The sequence below is a fragment of the Syngnathus acus genome, chromosome 24 (genome assembly GCF_901709675.1).
Source record: "Syngnathus acus chromosome 24, fSynAcu1.2, whole genome shotgun sequence".
Classification (NCBI taxonomy): Eukaryota; Metazoa; Chordata; class Actinopteri; order Syngnathiformes; family Syngnathidae; genus Syngnathus; species Syngnathus acus.
This window is the reverse complement of record NC_051108.1, coordinates 4592088-4611447: the sequence shown is the minus strand read 5'-3', so window position 1 is coordinate 4611447 and position 19360 is coordinate 4592088. Positions and strand designations below refer to the sequence as shown.

At 40.7% G+C, this 19360-nt stretch overlaps 1 protein-coding gene and 1 long non-coding RNA gene across 2 annotated transcripts in view; one reads left to right on the top strand and one right to left on the bottom strand.

Moving 5' to 3' along the window:
• The window catches only part of LOC119117601, a 63011-nt gene that overhangs the window by 12549 nt on the left and 31102 nt on the right, over positions 1-19360 (bottom strand). The window lies entirely within an intron of this gene.
• On the top strand, positions 227-19231 carry emilin1a (elastin microfibril interfacer 1a). Its single transcript, XM_037243902.1, has 12 exons — positions 227-554; positions 8819-8935; positions 11528-11703; positions 12106-12205; positions 12603-12711; positions 12895-13068; positions 13870-15147; positions 15901-16315; positions 17346-17471; positions 17588-17605; positions 17699-17833; positions 17943-19231. Exons 1-12 carry the CDS (start codon positions 445-447, stop codon positions 18260-18262), a joined length of 3078 nt encoding a protein of 1025 aa, XP_037099797.1. The 5' UTR covers positions 227-444; the 3' UTR covers positions 18263-19231.

Sequence of the window (19360 nt, the reverse complement as noted above, 5' to 3'; positions counted from 1 at the left end):
AAATTATTTTTCTGTTGATGGAGGGAGGGGGTTGTTTTGGCACCATTTTATAGAAAGTGATGTTGCTATAAGAATCTGATTGCAGTGAAACACCCCACGTGACCACGGAGAGAGAGAGAGAGAGAGAGAGAGAGAGAGAGAGAGAGAGAGAGAGAGAGAGAGAGAGAGAGAGAGAGAGAGTGAGTGAGTGAGAGAGCGAGAGAGTGACGCACGAAAGTTTCCTCTTGCTTCCCTGCGCCTGAGCAGTAGTCGCCACACTTTAACAATCCTACCTATTGAGCAGCAGTTAGAAGTTTAAAAAATGCACTTCACTGTTTTCAGAAGCGCTTCTGATTTGATCACGTTATTCCGCTGTGGATAACAGCAGAGATTTTATATATATATATTTTTTGGATTAACTTTACAAGGAAGAGAGACTGACAGGCTGCTTCACTGGACTCAAGGATGGAGACGTTGTTTTACATGATCGCGCTCGCTTTGGCACGGACGTCTTGGGGTCTTGGATACGCGGAGCCCGGGGTCCTTAGTGGCCAGAGGGCGGCTAGTAGACACAGGTAGGATCAGATTCATGCAAAATGTGTGTGTACCCTAAAATAGTTTGAGAGCGATTGCATGTGCGTGGCTGGACGGTTACCTGCAAGAAGTTGCGCTATTTCGTGCATCATCATCGCCAGCGTCATCATCATCATCATCATGAGAAATTTCTAATCGAGATTATCATAAAATTATGACTAAAATGTTGATGTAGTTTTGTATTGGCATTTATTTTAGATATGTTTCTAATCATTTGTCTAATTTGAAGCTGTATCAATATTCATCAATGAGCCAATTAAGGCGCCCCTATTTTACATTTGAAAAATCTCAGGCACAGCATACTACCAAACAAAAGTTTCACGAAAAGTTTGTATACAAAATGACAGAAATAATGATGATCTCGTCTCAATTTATTACACATTTACTTAGTGTTGAATTGCAGCCTGTTTAGTTGAACTTACACAGCTATTCTGTTTTACAACAGCAACAGGTGGCTCTAGGATAATTCTTTATTCTACCATCTTGTGGAAGAGCATTTAATTCTTTTTCACTATAAGTCACTGTCAAGGAAGATTTTTTCTTAAATAATAGATTAATAATTATTCTCGAACCAATGAAGTAAAACTTCCCATGACATAGCTGTGGCATTGTGGTTGGGAATCAGTGCGCTATTTAAAATATAGTAACACAAATATTATTCAATTTATCTTTCTGACTGTGCTAATAAAACCTTAATTATTAAATGATCCATCTTATTACTGGTGTGCTAATTTTAGAACAGGCACGTGGGCTACTTATTTGTTTTTTGTGGGACCGCCAGCGTCACATTAGTGACCCCTTTGTTAACTGCATAAACGATCAGCTGTTAGAAAACTACGGTTGCCTCGCTTGTTTACTTTCATACTTGGCTTGCAGTAAACTTGAGTGTCATTATTCACGCTGCGATTGTGAGATTACAATTTCAATTTCCCAGCCATACTGGCGCCCTCATATTGTCATTGGAGATTTCAAGCTTGCTCCTCTCTCATCAGCTTCACACGATGTGTGCCACTTGAGAAGCTAAAACTCTTGAATGCTAAATGACAATAACAACAGAGCGCTTATATATCTCAATTACCGTATTTTCCGCACCATAAGGCGCACCGGATTATAAGGCGCACCTTCAATGAATGGCCCATTTTAAAACTTTGTCCATATATAAGACGCACCGGATTATAAGGCGCATAGAATAAATAACGCTGCTCAAACGTTAATGCAATCACAATATAGTATCACTTGAAATAGTGAAAACAATATATCAATAACTCAATGTTGCTCAAACGTTAATGTCACACAACACACAAAATAAACACGTAAAGCTTACTTTAATAAATTAGTCCTCATCCACAAATCCATATTGGTCCATATATAAAGCGCACCGGATATAAGGCGCACTTTTGAGAAAATTGGAGGTTTTAAGGTGCGCCTTATAGTGCGGAAAATACGGTAGAGAAAAATCTATTCGCACTTACATTCACACCTAAGGACAATTTTGAGTCTTCAATTTGCCTATCATGCATGTTTTTTGGAATGTGGGAGTTCCCAGAGAACACCTGCACCGGCACGGGAAGAACATGCAAAATCCAGACCGGATTTGAACCTACTGCTGCTGTACTGGGGCAGATGTGTTAACACGTCACCCACCCTGCTGCCTATGAGTTTTTGTATATCGATCATCACTATTATTTTTATTATTATTGTTTGTTATAGCTGCGATTGTGCTCTAGATATAAAGTTGTGTAGAGTATAAATGAGTTCACAGACTTAAAACTCACCAGATTGGGTGAGTTTCTCAGGAAATATTCATCCATTCATCCATCTGCCCTCCATTGTGAATGTTGCTTATCCTGTTCAGGACTATGGGCAAGCTGGAGTCTGACCCTGCTGACTTAAGGTAAAAAGCGAGACGGATCACTATATCACTCATCCTCAGGGCTGATGAATACATCATCAATTTTCTATACCGCTTATCCTGTTGATGTGACAGGGGTCTGGAGAGTAGCCTTCAAATTGATGTATGTACTTTTTTTGATTGAGTACCAAGCACATGAAACGCCACAAAAGAGGTGAAAGGTGAAATTCAAACATGGATTATATGAGCTGGAGTGTGCAGTGGATGGATGGATGGATGGATGGATGGATGGATGGATGGATGGATGGACGGATGGACGGATGGATGAACGGATGGATGAACGGATGGATGAACGGATGGATGTAAGATGTGAGTGCGTGGAAACAGAATGAAAAAAGCCACTTAGATTTCCACCCAATGTTTACACCCACAAAGGCGCAAACCACCCTTTAAAAAAAAAAAAAGAAATACTAGTTGAACTTGCATGCATCTACAAAATTGCCAACACCCGCTCTAGCGCCTCTGCAGATTTATGTTGCGTGCTGCTTGGATTCATGCTGATCATGAAAATAGAGTCCTGACAGTTAACTGTGGTTAGCTTATATTTCACGCGTGTTGAACCGACTTTGTATATTTGGAAAGTCCCACCACAGAAACCGACTAGTATGGGTGAGTGGGAACTGTTGGGGTTTGTTTCTGTTTGCTAACATTTGGGGTTCACAAATAGAATTTGGATTTCTAACAGCTCAGCTCAACAGTTCCAATTTAAATTTCACAAGAATCATTACAATTTTCTAATGGCTACCACATCCCCCGCTTGTTGCATGTCATTAAGCTCTCTCATATGCTTTTTGCCCAGTCGTAAGTTATTAGCTCTGTGTGAGGACGTAAAGTTTTGGGACTGACGTGAGCCTGTTGTGTGTTTGTCTGCAAATGAAATGAATGGCTTGATTGGTTTTAGCGGAAGCAATCAAGGATTGTGCTGCACGCAAGTATGTATGCGTGCATACAAAATGTATATATGAACCACAACGAAAAGAATGACAGTTTACAGAGTTACATGTGGCATACAGCTGTGTTCATGCTTTCCATATGTTTGCACTTAGCGTGTGTGCATGTGTGTGCAATATGAGCTTCTATTAGGTTTTTTTCTCAACATCACAGGAGTCAACTGCTTCTGTTTTGACTCATTGAGTGATGCTAGTCTGCTTTCTGGTCTCTTCGAGGTTCCTTTCATAATTTCAAAATATGTATGTCAGGCGATGTGACTCGAATTTGCATTGGTGTTGATTTTGAGTGTCCGCAGTCATCTGTGTGGACTCATCTAAAAAGGGTGAGTAAAATGTTTGTGATGTAATGAGAAAAAAATGGAGATGGAGTATGCCACAGGTGTCAAACTCAAGGCCCGGGGGCCAGATACGGCCCGCTACATCATTTTATGTGGACCGCGAAGACAAATTGTGCATCAAATTCGTGTGTCATTACTAGAATTGCAAATTGTCTTCACTTTTAATAATATCTTTTTTTTTTTTTTTAAATATTTGACCAGTTTTTACTCGTCTGATTTGAAAACGAGTTTGTTTTGTAGCTTTTACTGGATATAATATGAGGTGCTCATACATTTATTTGGGTTGACAGTCATAATGGCCCTCCGAAAGAAGCTAGGTCTACAATGCGGCCCGTGAAAAAAACGAGTTTGACACCCCTGGAGTATGGAAAGGGAAGCTGACACCAGTGCCACTAAGCTCACACTGTGAGTCTTAACATTGGACAGCATTATTCTTCTTTGGGTGACAGTGGCATTTAAAGAATAGCAGTTAGGATAAATATATCATAGGACACATTAGCTCCCAGAGAGTAAAAAAACCAACACTGTGATTCCTTTTCCACAATCAATCATGCAAGACAAGAAAATGTTGACAAGTGCCCAATTCTAATTTTATGATTGTAAAAACATATGCATTGGAGATACTTTTGTGATGAATTCCAATTGCGGTCACGATGCAAAATATCTGAACTGTTATCGTATTTCAGGAGGAAAAGTTCAAATCAACCAAATCAGATCTGGAAAAGACGACATTTCTGCGGTTTGTGTTTAGCATACGGGCCAAGGAACTAAAGCTCTAAAATAGACGCCTGAGAGATGAGCAGAGCCGAAATAAACATTGATTCGGAGTGAGTCAGAATACAGAAGTCCAAGCAGAACCAGGGGGGAGGGGGGCGAGATGATAGGACCAAAGGACGACTGGAAAAAAACGAGGAGAATGTCTGGGAAAATATTTAGTAGAAGACAAGTAGGCATGACGTTAATAAAGTTCTAAAAGAAAGGAGGAGACACAGAAAAGACGAGCCAGCCCCCTCTTCATGAAACCAGTAGGCCATGAGGGGGATCTCCATGGCTGAGTCACTATGAACAAAATACACACTTAGATGAGAGAGAAGAATGCAATGTAGGTTTGACCCGCTGACATCTGTTTGAACTCAAAAGATGTGTTTGGACAGATGTGTCTAGTAGGTGCTTGAATCAAGTGAAGACGTCCAGCAGGCGTCCGACACAGGACATCTTCTTGTCAGTGTCACGCTGATGAAGTGTGTGGGTGGAGCTGGTTGATTTGTAGACTAGAGTACCACTAGAGGCCAGTAAGGAGCTGACAATAATCAACAGCAACAATCTGTATAGATTTTGCATGCTGATTGACAATTTGACACAGTTCTCGAACTGGATGCGGATTGATTCTAGAGGTGTCGAACATTTTGCCCTGGAATCGGAACCTATAAATACCGCGGTGTAATGTTTTGTGCTATTTTACTGAACCACTGGACAAGAGGGACAGCATACCAGGAGGCACCGCAATGTTACCAGGCAATTTAGTGTAATAGGATTTTCCTGTTCTTGGCCAAACTTTGGAAAGTATCCAAATTTAGTCTCTTTGATTTTGTGCAAATTAAGTCAGTTCACTAAATCCACTTATGTATGAGAGTAAGAATGTGGGAAAAGCATCCATTACAGCTCCATCTATTGTAAATGAATTAGCGAAGCTTCCAGCAATCACTCCAATATGGGTTGTTGTTTGGATTATCTTTACGTTGCATGAAAGTAAGTCGCAAAAGTCTCAAGTCATAACCTTCAAGCCTCAAGCAAATGCCAAGTTACTTTACCAAAGTCACATTACACCACCATAAATTTGGCCTGTTTTTTTACATCTAAAATCTAATCTACTTATTAATACAACTGTTAGGCATAGTTCATCTGCTAAATTCACAAACTTGACAACCTGACTATTGGCCCCGCCAATGTTCATTTCTACAAGCGCAAACTACCTTACCAAATAGTCAGAAGTCATCAAATCAGTGACTCCAGTTGACTCGAGTCCAAGTCATACGACTTGTGTCCCCTACCTCTGCAAAAAAGTGAACCATCCCAAACAAAAGTAGCATTTATAAGCATGTTTTTCCATAAATGGTTAAAAGTTAAAGTCACAGATGTCCCAATACGTGTGCGGACAATGCTAAAGCAAATGACGGTATCATAGATCGTCTCTGTATATCTTCGTGACCGCCAGGCTAAACAATCGAAGAAAAGTTTACTCAGTCACGCTGTCCCTACACTTTGGAACAAGTCCAAACAGAGAATGGTGCGTGTGTGTGTGTTTGTGCACTCTTGAACCGCAGTCACATCGGAAGAATGTGTGTTCTGCCTTTATGTTTGCCCGTATGCAATCGCTCAAGCATGAGTGAGTCCATTCAAGAGTATATGTCTGTGTGTCTAGGGATATACCTTTACGACGCTGGAAGGATGCTTGACCTGAGGTCAGAGTTCAACCATAGAGGCACAAGGGTCCCAAGGAGCTCATTGAAGTTGCTTTCCAAAGCCGTTCCTTGAAGGCAAATGAAAGATCTCACAACAAAAGGGACCGCTTAGGGGTTTCTTTGTTTAAGTATTAAGCCTCATTCCCGTTTTTTTTTTTTTTTTTTTCCCCCATTTCATTTACGCTCCCACTTGCCTTCAGTGTTTCTGTTGTCGCTAAATATTTCGGTTTTATTCACAATTCTTCATGCAAAAGAGAGACTGGGTTGATTTGTCAGACTGTGACTGTGCCATGGTGTGCTCAGTCAAAGTGCCGGGCTGCTGTTTAACAAGCTAGGTGGATTTTATAGATACTCAGACTCAGACAGGTGCAATTGTTCGACGCATGCTGAATTATGACCCTGTGAATATAAAAAAGATGTCTGCCTGAGAGACATTTCGCAGATCACAATTGAGCTGTTTGAATGCATAAAAGGAGACAAGACTTTTTAATGAAAGGTATAAATATTCTCACTGTCCAATTAAAAGAATGTATCTTCAGACTGTGAGTTTTGTTGGTCTAAATTAACAATTATTGTTACAAAACTTGGGCTGTCACTATTAAATATTTTCAGAATTGATTCGTCTGTCCATTAATCGGTTACAATTTTATTTGCATTTTTTCCCAATTACTGTTTATTAACCAATTATTTTTGAGTATTGGGTAATATTTCATCATTAACAAAACAACTGAACAACAGCTAAGCAATATCACACAGGAAGGATTTGATGGTCATTGTTTTCCAAATTAAAAGCAGATTATTGCAAGTGTCTTATTTTGATTAATACAAACGATAAATCATTCTGCTTTCATGAAGGACTAGAGAAATAAAATAATTAGTTTAGAGAGCCTGACAATCTTTAGTTAAGAAATGGTAAACCATGACTTGATTATTAAAATACAAGGCGATTAATTTGATAATCGATTTGTTGTCGATTAATCGATTAATTTTGACAGCCAAGAGTAATGTTACAAAATAAAGACAATTGATTGTTTGAAATAAATCATGTCAATTTTATGGAGCAGATGCAAAACTTTTAAGTTTTACCTGCAAATGTAGCCTGGCAGTGCTTGTAATACTTTAAGCCAGCAGAATTGACCTTGCTGGTCCTCACCGCCTTTCCACTTTCCTTTTTTTACACTTATGGAATAGACGCCAAGATTTTTACAAGGACTTTCATCAGACAGATTTTCCTTCCCAGCTTTTTGCATTAATGTTGCTTTAGTGGATTACAGTACGGAATGCTTGACCTCACTCTACTAAGAGTGAGAATAAGGCCAAAGGTGTTAAGTACAGTTGCATGGGTGCACGTAAACAAACTTTCCTTCTATGACACAAACTACACAAACACACACACATACACAAAGCCAGACACACTAGTTTAATGCATTCACTCATCACCGTCCTACAAATAAACGCTCCTCTTATGAATTTGGTTGCTCTAAAGGGCCTTGATGGAAGGATGGAAAAATAAATGTCAGCAGAAAACAGTGCAACGCTCCAAAGATGGAGAAAGTTGCATGACTGTTTATATATATATATATATATATACATACATATATATATGGACATGTAAAATAAGAAAGGAAAGATGATTATTTATATGAACGTCAGTGTCTGTTCTCCATCGAGCAGGCTAACGGTGCAAATTTGCTGCTTATCTTCTGCCTCTGAGCTTCTGCGCCCGTAATACGGGATAATACATTGCCAGAGGCAGCTCACTGAATCACAACGACCAAAACACAGTGGAACTACAGAGGGACCAGACTTGAGATTTATTACAGCTGTCTTATTTGAGATGTTCCCTATTCCATTCATCTGTGTTCCATTTCAACTCCTGATGGAGAAATTTCCCCCTCTCTAAGAAAGTCCAAAAAACACACCGAGAATCCAACCACAGAACATGTTGAGCGGCAGCTGTGTTTGAGGTGGGCGACATAGGTTGATTATTCCAGAATCAAGGTGGCAGATTGCTGGCTCAGAACGCCGTAGCTGGAGGAGAGTGTAATGAAAATTTGATACAACAGAGAATAAATAGTAAGTGACACCAAGTGCACTACTTGAATCAAATTCAAAATAGGATTTGAATAGTTTGGCTATGGCAAGGTGTCCCAATATTTCTCTTCATATTACAAAATCAGTATGCATGGATTTGCAAGTTGGTCAAAGCCAGACTGTAGTTCTAAGAATTTAATAGCGTTTCAGTGAGTTGCGAAATGAATGTAACCAATCCAGTCACATCTGAAGCCAAAATATGCTCAAAGTTCCCTTCTGCGCCTGTGTCTGCTGAAGAATGGAATCCATTGTTAAATTAGTGATGTTATCGTGATATGATCGGCTATTTTCACTAGTTGTCGACTTGAATGTACAAAATTATAATCACGGTTGAGATTTGATCTCAATTTATTCTTGTTTTGTTAGAAAACAACCATTTGCCTTGTCATCGGGTCTGACTGCGTTTACGGTAACTAGGGCCACTCATCATTTGTCATTTCCTTCAGCTTGTGTGTTTGTGTGTGTGTGTTTGTGTGTGTGACATCACAGGAACTGGTGTGCTTATGTGGTGACCCGCACTGTTAGCTGTGTGATGGAGGACGGCGTGGAGACATATATCAAACCAGACTACCAACGCTGTACCTGGGGCCAGTGTCCTCGAGTGGCGTGAGTACCCATTACTCATACACACAAACGCACTCATGCACACACAGTGGTACCTTTAAAGTCAAACAAGTCATCCATTACAGCATAGGAGTCAAACGCAAGGCCCGGGGGCCAGATACGGCCCGCCACATCATTTTATGTGGCCCGCGAAGACAAATTTTGAATCGACTTTGTGTCATTAATAAAATTATAAACAGTCTTCACTTTTTGAAAGTAGAAATATTGCTAGCAATTTTTATGACCATATTTTATAAGGCACACCGGACTATAAGGTGCACCTTCAATGAATGGCCCATTTTAAAACTTTGTCCTTATATAAGGCGCACCGGACTGTAAGGCGCACCATTAATGCATCATGTCAGATTTCTAATCCAAATCAAATCATTCTCTATTTTATCTTTTTTCTTTCAACTTCAGATGCAACAAATTACTTTATAATCACAAAATAATGATCCATAGTCTTTTTGATTTATGATTCATAGTCTTCAGCTGGCCACGTATGCTTGATTTCATGACACAATGCTTCGGGCCAGTTTAAATTTAGGAATTTGGTCCATATATAAGGCGCACCGGACTATAAGGCTTTTGAGAAAATTGTAGGTTTTTAGGTGCGCCTTATAGTCCGGAAAATACGGTACTATTCATCTTTTTAAACAATTTGAACAGTTTGGACTAGTAGTCTCTGATTTCAAAACTAGTTATTCATCAATTTGCCGTGTAGCCTATACTGTAAATAATATAAGGCGTTGACAGTCATAATGGCCGTCCGAGAGAAACTATGACTACAATTTCTTCCCATTGGAATTTATAGTAAGACGAAGAAATTGTCTTTTCCAGGGGCAAAATTGTTAAAAGTAGGATTTGAACACATAGAAAATAAGAAATATCTTGTTCAGTTGTCTGATAAGTAAACTTTGAAAAAAAATGTCCTGATTTTGAGCTTTAATGGGGGAATTTTTGACATTCACCTTTAGGCGTGAATGGAATGTTTGCTTTAGAGTCTCATTTTTCCTGAAAATTCCGACTTGTGTGACTTTAAGGGTGTTCCGCTGTATTCTCCGCACACTCAAACAACTATCTATCTCCTCATTAACTTCCTGGATTTTATTGCACTGGCTTGTATTTTGTCTATTGGCTCCATCTCCCTTCCTGTCTGAGGATACTCATTTCACTCAGCGTTGTTTTATTCCCGAGCCATCTTTCAAGAACGTCTGGTTAGAGAGGTGCTCGCTTGTGGTTATCCTGGTATGTTGCCAAAATGTGCATGCTCATCCCACAAGGGTTTGATTTCACTGATGAAGTGCTGTATTCAAAAGCCACACATGCATTACTGTGTTGACCAGGGAATATCCGGTGACCTCAGTCGAGGAACAAATTGACTATAGATGGGATGGATTTGATGATATTCTCCAAATACGGATGTTAGGCATTGAGACAACATTCGGCAAACTCTCCTGATGTTTTTGTTCTATTAAAGTAATAACCACGTTGCTATGGAGACTGGCTTCGTAAGTTGATCTTTGTGCCTGCCTAAATCATCTGCCTAACCCTGAGCTATAACAAGAATGGAGCAGACAGGAGCTTCATCCATTCGGCCATCACCATCTCGTCTAGCACACTGGAAAACAATCTTGCTAACTTATTCGTTTTGTAATTGTTCTTCCACCCGCCACCTTTCGAGCTTTTTTTTTTATATTTCCTCTGAGAGCACAGCGTCTGCCTTTTTCTCACGCTCTTGGTGCAGAGAGTTGGAAGATGAAGATCTTTTCCAAAGTGCTATGCATTGAGTGCCGCCTATGAAGAGGTTTAAAAAGGGAGCAACCTGCTAAACAATTAAAGTGAAGGATTGTTAATGTGCCATCAATCTTTTTTGTGACTTCTGTCCAAATCTGGGCTCATTATGGCCTCTGGTTATTTAAACATGTATGACCCTCAATCACAAATTGGAACGACACATTAATGAGGGGGAGAACTTGCCAAGATAAGCATTCGACTTACTCAAGACGTTGAGTTTTAGTAGTGGCTAAATATAGCGGATTTTTTTGGAGAGTAGAACAGGAATAGCAGGCAATGTTTACAACTCGGAACAGTGCCACCTGTTATCTTTATGGAGAACGCAGAACTGTTCTGCGCCCAAATAACCGTGGCTATTTTTATTATTCAGTCTGGTTTAATGATGTGGAACAGTAGTCATAGTTCGACTTATTCAAACGCAATGTGTAGCTCATATGGGTGGAGTGAGCTCAACCCAAACACTTATCGGTTCCCCTAAAAAGGGATCGGGAAACACAAAAAGGTGAGCAAGAGGATGATTTCATCGTTAAAAGTGATGTCATCCTTTTAAAGTTCCAAATGGATTGCTGATGTTTTTTCCTTTAATGTCCAATCCCTCTAATGCATAGGTGTCAAACTTAAGGCCCGGGGGCCAAATACGGCCCGCCACATTATTCAATGTCAAATCTTACTCCACAAATCTAATATTAATCAGAATACCATGGCTTAACTCCAGGTGGAACATAGAATCTATTTTTCCTCTCTCCCTTTAAAGCACATTTGCAACAATATTAAAGTTTCACCATTTTTTTTCCTCAGGTACCGGACATACAGGAGGCCAAGGTACAAGGTGGCTTATAAAATGGTGACAGAAATGGAGTGGAAATGTTGCCATGGATACTCGGGGGAGGACTGTCACGAGGGGCCAGGCAACGGCGGCCGACCTCATGTCACACAGACAGGCCACACACAAGGCGGCGGACAGAGTGGAAATGGTAATGAGCTGCATGATGTCACACTTGTGCAAAATCAGTCATCGGAACAAATCACGGCAAAAATATACAATGATTTGGATAGGAAGGGATGGATGGATAGCAAGGGTTCACTGTCCTATAATAATCAGTAATCAAGTACTATAATTGTGAATTTAATGCTGTGGTTTATGACGTACCCCTTTGTTTTGCATAGACATGATGAAATACTTTCCATTTCCTCTGGCCTATTATCAAAACCACTGGAAACCATCACACATAGCCAAACAACATTTATACGCAGCCAAAACCACACAATCTCAAGTTCAAAATTACGTCCTGGCCCAGCATGATGTTACAAACTTTGTTTTGCGTAAGATGTAATCAGACTACAAATATCTGGTTTATTTTTTTCTTTGTACGCAGGTGACAGTGAAAAAGTCAAACAGCTGGAAGGAACAATCAATGGCCTTAGCAGAGACCTTCACAACCTACAGACCTCCATTCATGATCTAAACAAGAAATTGTATGCGAATGTGTTTTTTTTAAATCCATTTTATTCGTGTAAAGCACATGTGTCAAACTCAAGGCCCGGGGGCCAGATACGGCCCGCCACATCATTTTATTTGGCCCGCGAAGACAAATTGTGCATCAAATTCGTGTCATTATCAGAATTGCAAATTGTCTTCACTTTTAATATCTTTTTTTTTTTTAATATTTGACCAGTTTTTACTCATCTGATTTGAAAACGAGTTATTTGTCAGTTTGTTTTGTAGCTTTTACTGTTTATAATATGAGGTGCTCCTACATTTATTTGGGTTGACAGTCATAATGGCCCTCCGAAAGAAGTGCGACCCACGAATAAAAAAGAATTTCACACCCCTGGTGTAAAGGGAAGTAACGTCAACTTTTGTCCTGTATAGTTCAGTTCTAAACGGAGCGATTGTGCCAGCCGATTCTGCCCAACCACACATGAAGGAAACGATCAACAACATCAACACAAAGCTGGACCATCTGTATAATAGGACACAGGTAAAAAAAAAAAAAAAAAAAAGGAAAATTGAACTGCCTTTAAACTCCACCATATACTTCAGCTTTATAGATGTCATTGTCAAGTTGTCTGAAATTGTGTCAAAGCTTTTTTTTTGGGGGGGGGGGGAGCAGAGGACACTTAATATTTAATGCAAGCATAAACTTGGTGATTTGTTCGGTCAGGTCCATGATCAGACCCTGCTTAACATCAACAACCACTTAGAGAATGGAGGGGGAAATGACCTGGACGGAACTGCCGTAGGAGGAGGACTTCGGGGGAACCAGCTGAACACACTCAAGGAACAAATCCTGACAGAGCTGGAGAGAAGGGTGACTCTGTCCTGCTCTGCCTGCCAGGTGAAGCCTGATGTACTCCCCATAAATAAATGCCAGGATCAGATTAACATCAGATGTTATTTTTAGAATCTGCTTATTGATCCAGGTGCCTCTCTGCTGCAGCATTAGTACTTGTTCTGGTTAAGTAATGTTTCGAAGTGTTATCAAGATCTGCAATCATTTTCCCCAGAGGGTGAGGATGACTGCAAAAACCCATTTAAAGCCATAATTTTCCTTTCCATAAACATTGAGTCACTTTTGCCCTCATTCACCTTTCATGGTTCTTCACTGAAAGGCCTGTTAACTGCCTGTGAGTGCCACTCGCAAATTTTAGGGGTAATGAAATCAATTTGACCCAAAAAAAGTAAGAGAATTTAGTGAATAATGTCAATGTATGCATTGTAACAACTCAACTTGGCACAGTTCTACTTACTATTATTCCGTTTCCTGTGGAAAACTATACAGACCATATGTGTGACATAAATCACTGTTGGCCATTCTTTATTCTGGCAGAGTCATCAACACTTTATTTGGATAAATCTTTGCAAGTACAGAATATAAATGTTCAAATAATCCCTCCTACAACATTCCTAGGAAACCACAATGTCCTTATCACTCGTGAGCTATTTTTGGAATAGTTCCGCTGTCTGCTTGGTGGCTTGTGTCAACCATGTTGGTGAGACCAGTTAGCTTGCCCTGACTGTAACTCTTTTTATATATTGTACAGTGTGACATGAAGCAGAATTCCCTAAAGAGGTGAAAAGATGAAAGTCAAAACAGTGACAACAGAAATAACAGGTCATCTTATTTTCTTGTATTCAGGCTGGCGTAGAAGATCTGAGAAAGCAGCAAGAACAAGACAGAGAAAGAATTCGATCCCTGGAGAAGTTGATCAATTCCATGGACCAACATTTCCGACAGAACCTTCAAATCGTTAAAAGTGAGGCTGAACAGTCCCAGACGTGCTGCAACGCGGTCACTCAGCTGGAGAAGAGATTGACAGATCTAGATGTCCACGTCACCTCCACTTCCAGCAAGTGCGACACCATTAAAGGGCGACTGGATAAGGAGTTGTCTGGAAGTGTAGGAGGAAAGGGAAGGGTGACAGAAGACAAGATGAATGTCAGACTGAGAGAGTTAGAGAAGAGGGTGAACAACACCGTGAGAAAAACAGAACAAAGGTGTACTAACACCAACAACAATCTAAAGGACAGTGTCCAAAGAGATGTCACGCAGCTCCGGAACATGGTCCTAACTCAGCTGGATGATCATAGCTTCAAAATCGGAAAACTAGAGCTTGATGTGGCCGTTCTTGGAGACACCGTAACTGACCACAGTCGGCGTTTAAGCCAGATGGAGAATGTCACAATATTCCTGGACAGAAGTTTAACAGAAACGAAAAAAATGTGCAATGACACTTGCGGGCGCAACGGAAAAGATCATAAAACTGAAGACACTGTAAAAACTTTAGAATGGAGAGTTGTGGCTAACCAAGGGGAAATCCAGAAATTCAACACAAGATTAAATGATTTGTCTGTGTCAGGTGACTCACTGGCAGACAGGATTATTAATCTAACAGATGATGTCAAAAAGATTATTGCCGTGACAGGCAAGGATGGTGCTAACTTTAACAAGATAGTCACGCAAGTTGAAACACTCAGCCAGGATTGGGAAGACTGTTTTGTTTGCAGCAGCGTGGAAGAAGATTTACGTTTGCTGGCCAACACCACCACAACGGGCCTCAACACGTGTCAGACAGAACTGAACAATCTACGCAGGAAAGTGGATTCGGGAGAAACAATGTGCTCTCAGGTGTGCTCAGACCTCCAAGAAGAAGTAGGGCGACTCAGAGACAAAGTGGAGAAGAGCAGTGAACAGTGTCAAATCAACATCAATGATGTGAGGAATCGCTTGGACGGTCACACTGACCACAATGGAAGATTAGGAGGGGATCTGAAGTCCATCCAAGGAGAGCTATCTAAGGTCATGGACACATTCCACTCCATTAATGACACCCTGAAGAACATGGATACGAGCATACGGATGCATGGGTACACACTAGATGATCTGACGGACACTAACGACAGGATCGATTCAGAGGTATGAATTGGTAATAAACTGACAGTTTGACTATACTTGCCTCTTATTACAGCATCAAAATATAATTTAAGTTAATGCCAAGGACCAATTCAAAGCATTAAAAGAATCTGTCGTTACTTACCGTATTTTCCTCACGATAAGTATTATAAGGCGCACCTTCAATGAATGGCCCATTTTAAAACTTTGTCCATGTATAAGGCGCACCGGATTATAAGGTACATCTTCAATGAATGGCCCATTTTAAAACTTTGTCCATGTATAAGATATATACATTTGGCCCATGGGCCGGACTTTGGACACGCCTGCTGTAGTGGCGCAATATTGGTCCATATATAAGGCGCACCTGATTATAAGGCGCACTGTCGGCTTTTGAGAAAATTGGAGGTTTTTAAGTGCGCTTTATAGTGCGGAAAATACGGTAAGTTTGGACTAAAACTTACGGACTGGCAAAGTATTGCTGAGTCAGAATTTGTACCGTAAAACTTAAATCATTCTCGTGATGAACCACTGTTTTATTCAACTTTAAATAGCCTTTGAGAATGGACCACACGGCTACCATTTATGGCTAAAGTGTCAGTGCTGCTAGGATGTTTTATGTGTTATTTAATTGAAGAGTATGGACTGAAACATGCCTTTTCTTTATGGACTGTAACAGTTGTTTTGGCTTTGATAATCGTCTCGAAGGCATCATCAAATAATGGACTATGTATCGTCCAGAAGCAACACTCTTAGTATGTCTGTTCTCTGTTAAAGGTGGACAATTTGAAGAATGATCTGGCCGAGCATGAGGATGACTCAAGCAGTCGATTCAGCATCTTTGGAAAAGACATCGAAGTGATCAGGAGTAACTATGTGACGGAAGTCGGGGAGTGTCGACGGGCAAGCGATGGCCTAGAACGCCGTCTTGCCAAACTCGAAGGACTGTGCGGACGCTTCGATTCTTTTTCGGACAGTTTGCGGAGGATCAAAGAGGGCTTGAACCAACATGTGTCTGGATTGTGGAGCTGTGTCAATGGACTCAATGTAACAGTCACATCTCAAGGACATGTAATTGACAATATCCAGAATGTCCAGCTCGAGAAAGTCCACTCCAAAATCCACAGGCTGAACTCATCTCTGCTAGATTTGGCAAAGGAGTTTCATGATTTCATACGACAGGATTTCATGGGTAAGACTTGAAAGATGCGGAGAATGGGATCTGACATTTGGATAAGATATAAAGCCTGGTTAATGGGAGGCAGTCAGAGAATGTAAAAGAAAAATAGACCAAAGAAAGAATCTGGCCTGTCAAGCATTTACTTAAGAGGCTATAAAGCTCAGTGGCCTAGTGGTAGAGTGTCCGCCCTGAGACTGGAAGGTTGTGGGTTCAAACCCCGGCCGGGTCATACCAAAGACTATAAAAATGGGACCCATTGCCTCCCTGCTTGGCACTCAGCATTAAGGGTTGGAATTGGGGGGTTAGATCACCAACTGATTCCCGAGCGCGGCACCGCTGCTGCTCACTGCTCCCCTCTCCCCCAGGGGATGGATTAAAATCACACGGGGATGGGTTAAATGCAGAGGACAAATTTCACCACACCCAGGTGTGTGTGTGACGATCATTGGGACTTTAATCTTTAATCTTTAATCTTTAATAAAGTCTGACGTGTGTTAAATAGGAGTTTAGTAAACATCAGGGTGAACTACTTAAGCCCATCAGGTCAAAGCTCAGTTTTCTTTACATACAGAAGTTTCAAAAATCTCCCTGGAGCCATCGTTTATCAGTAAAGATGCTCAGAGGAGGGTTTGTCTTCTTTCACTTCAAGTGGGTGTTTGTGATCTTAAAACTGCTAGCAAGATTTGAACGTAGCCTCACATCACTATTTCCTCCCCGCCTTGATTCTCTGGCCAAAGAGGCGCCTGACTAACGGGCGATTCATAATGGTATGCGAAAGTGCATATTCGTGATAAGGTCCCCCCCAGAATGCATATCCTGCTTCAACAAATAAGCAGCGCTAGCAATATTAAGCTAGCAATAGAAGTGTAGATGTTAGCCACAGTTGCTACATTGGTAGCATGAATTGCTATGTTGGTAGCAATCGTTATTTGCAAGGGATGATTACTGATTATTACACGAAATGTTAGCAATTTGAAGGTTCTCCATGGTGACCATCAACACCAATGGTGAGTCTTACAGCCTACTTGCTCCTCCGCCCTAGGTCCACCTGGTCTACCGGGCCCCAAAGGTGAGCGAGGGCAGCCTGGACCCCAGGGAGTTGTGGGACCCCAAGGAAAGGTGGGGTCTCTGGGTGAACAGGGCAAACAAGGACCAGCTGGACCCCCAGGTAGATAAGTAAATTCTTCGTGCAGTAGACTATGCTGATTTGCAAGTTAAATCGTTTGACTTAATAGGAACCTGAAATAGTAACTCACTGTTTTTGTTTTTCATCTCATTTTCCAGGCCTCAGAGGTGAACAGGGTCCGTGTCGTTCTAAGTAAACATCACATGAAAGCTCCCATTTCTGTTTCATCTGTTTTAACTCCAGCTTCCTGTCTCTTTGCCCAACATCAGGTCTTGCAGGGTCTGATGCCCACGTGCCACGACTTTCGTTCTCCGCGGCGCTCACCAGGCCGATGAGAGGTGTCGGAACCATCGTGTTCAACGAAGTATTTGTCAATGAAAAGAACGTCTATAACCCCAGAACAGGTTTGAATCGTTTCATTTTGAAGGTGACTCCACTACAGTGGAACATCTAAAGTCAACCCAAATAACAAAATGAAATTGTTTTGGATATCATTTTTGTTTTGTCCCGCAGGTTATTTCACAGCTCCAGTGAGAGGGAGGTACTTTTTCAGTGGAATCCTAACCGGCCATAAGAATGTGAAGATTGAGGCAGTATTGTCCAAATCCAACACTGGTGTGGCTCGAGTAGACTCAGCAGGATATCAGCCTGAAGGCCTTGAAAAGCCCATGGCGGAAGCAAAACACATCCCTGGAGCTCTGGCAGTTTTTAACATCATCCTGCCTATGGAGGCCGGGGATACGGTCTGTATCGACCTGGTCACCGGCAAGCTGGCATACTCATCAGAACCTTTGACCATCTTCAGTGGGATGTTACTCTATGAGAACATCTGATTGGATGAACACTGGTGACATTTTTAGAGCATGGACTCTTTTTTTGTTTGTTTGTGTAAAGACAACACAACCAGGCAGTTACGGAAATCCGAGAGGGTCTCTTGAGAGCATACAAAGGTTCTTTCAGGGAATTGCATTATTTGAACTTGAGTCATCAGACATAAATAAAAATGCTTTCACTTTTGAACCAATTATTCCTGCTTCACAGCTTTGAGACACTTTTTTTTTTCAATTGAGATCTTGTTATCAATTAAGTAGCTTCTTGGTTATCTGACATTCATATTTCTTGCCAAAACTTTTAATTTGTGATATTACAGCCCTTAGGTGCCTTATTAATGAAAGGGCGGGAGGAGAATCAATAACCACATGGTGGTTCTTTATGTCTGTGTTATCCATCCCCAGAATAAAATGTATGCAGGTTTCTGCCATGTTCAGACATTTTTCTCTCTAATGATCGCTATTGTTTTTGTGCTGACGTTTTCGATTTGACCACAAGTCGATTCCGAGAACCACGATGCAGGAAGCCAACTGTCCTGAAAAAATGCAGAGGGAAATAAGTGGGAGTGTGACAGATGAAGACCACTATTCTTTGCAGGAAAAGCAAAAGTAATGTCGTCCACAGTTCATGTGTTGGAGATTGCAGGAAAGAGTTTGTGTTCTATTGAGAACTATCAGCAATGTCTTCGTAATTTGTTTTTCATAAATAAGTTGGGTAAGATGTTGTACAAATATTCATTTCAATTAATGCATTATTCTGTTACCAATGAATGATTTAATAGAAATATCCCCTTGTCATTGTCATTGAATGGCATCTTTTTCCAAAGAATTGTGCACTCTTGAAGGAATGTAAATATTTTTGAAAACAATTTATCATGGAATATTTTTATGCGCTACCACTTCACCTTGCAAGGTACTGTATGTTTTTGTATGTTTTGTACTATGTGTGCCAAATACAAGATACAAACTACACAGGGGCTCTGACAGTATGGTTTTATTCAGATTTTGCCACTTTGATTGCACAATTACAAATTAAAAAACTATTTAAAAGTCAAAATAAAACTTCTAAATTGAAGAAACGTGTGTCTAACCTTTCGGACA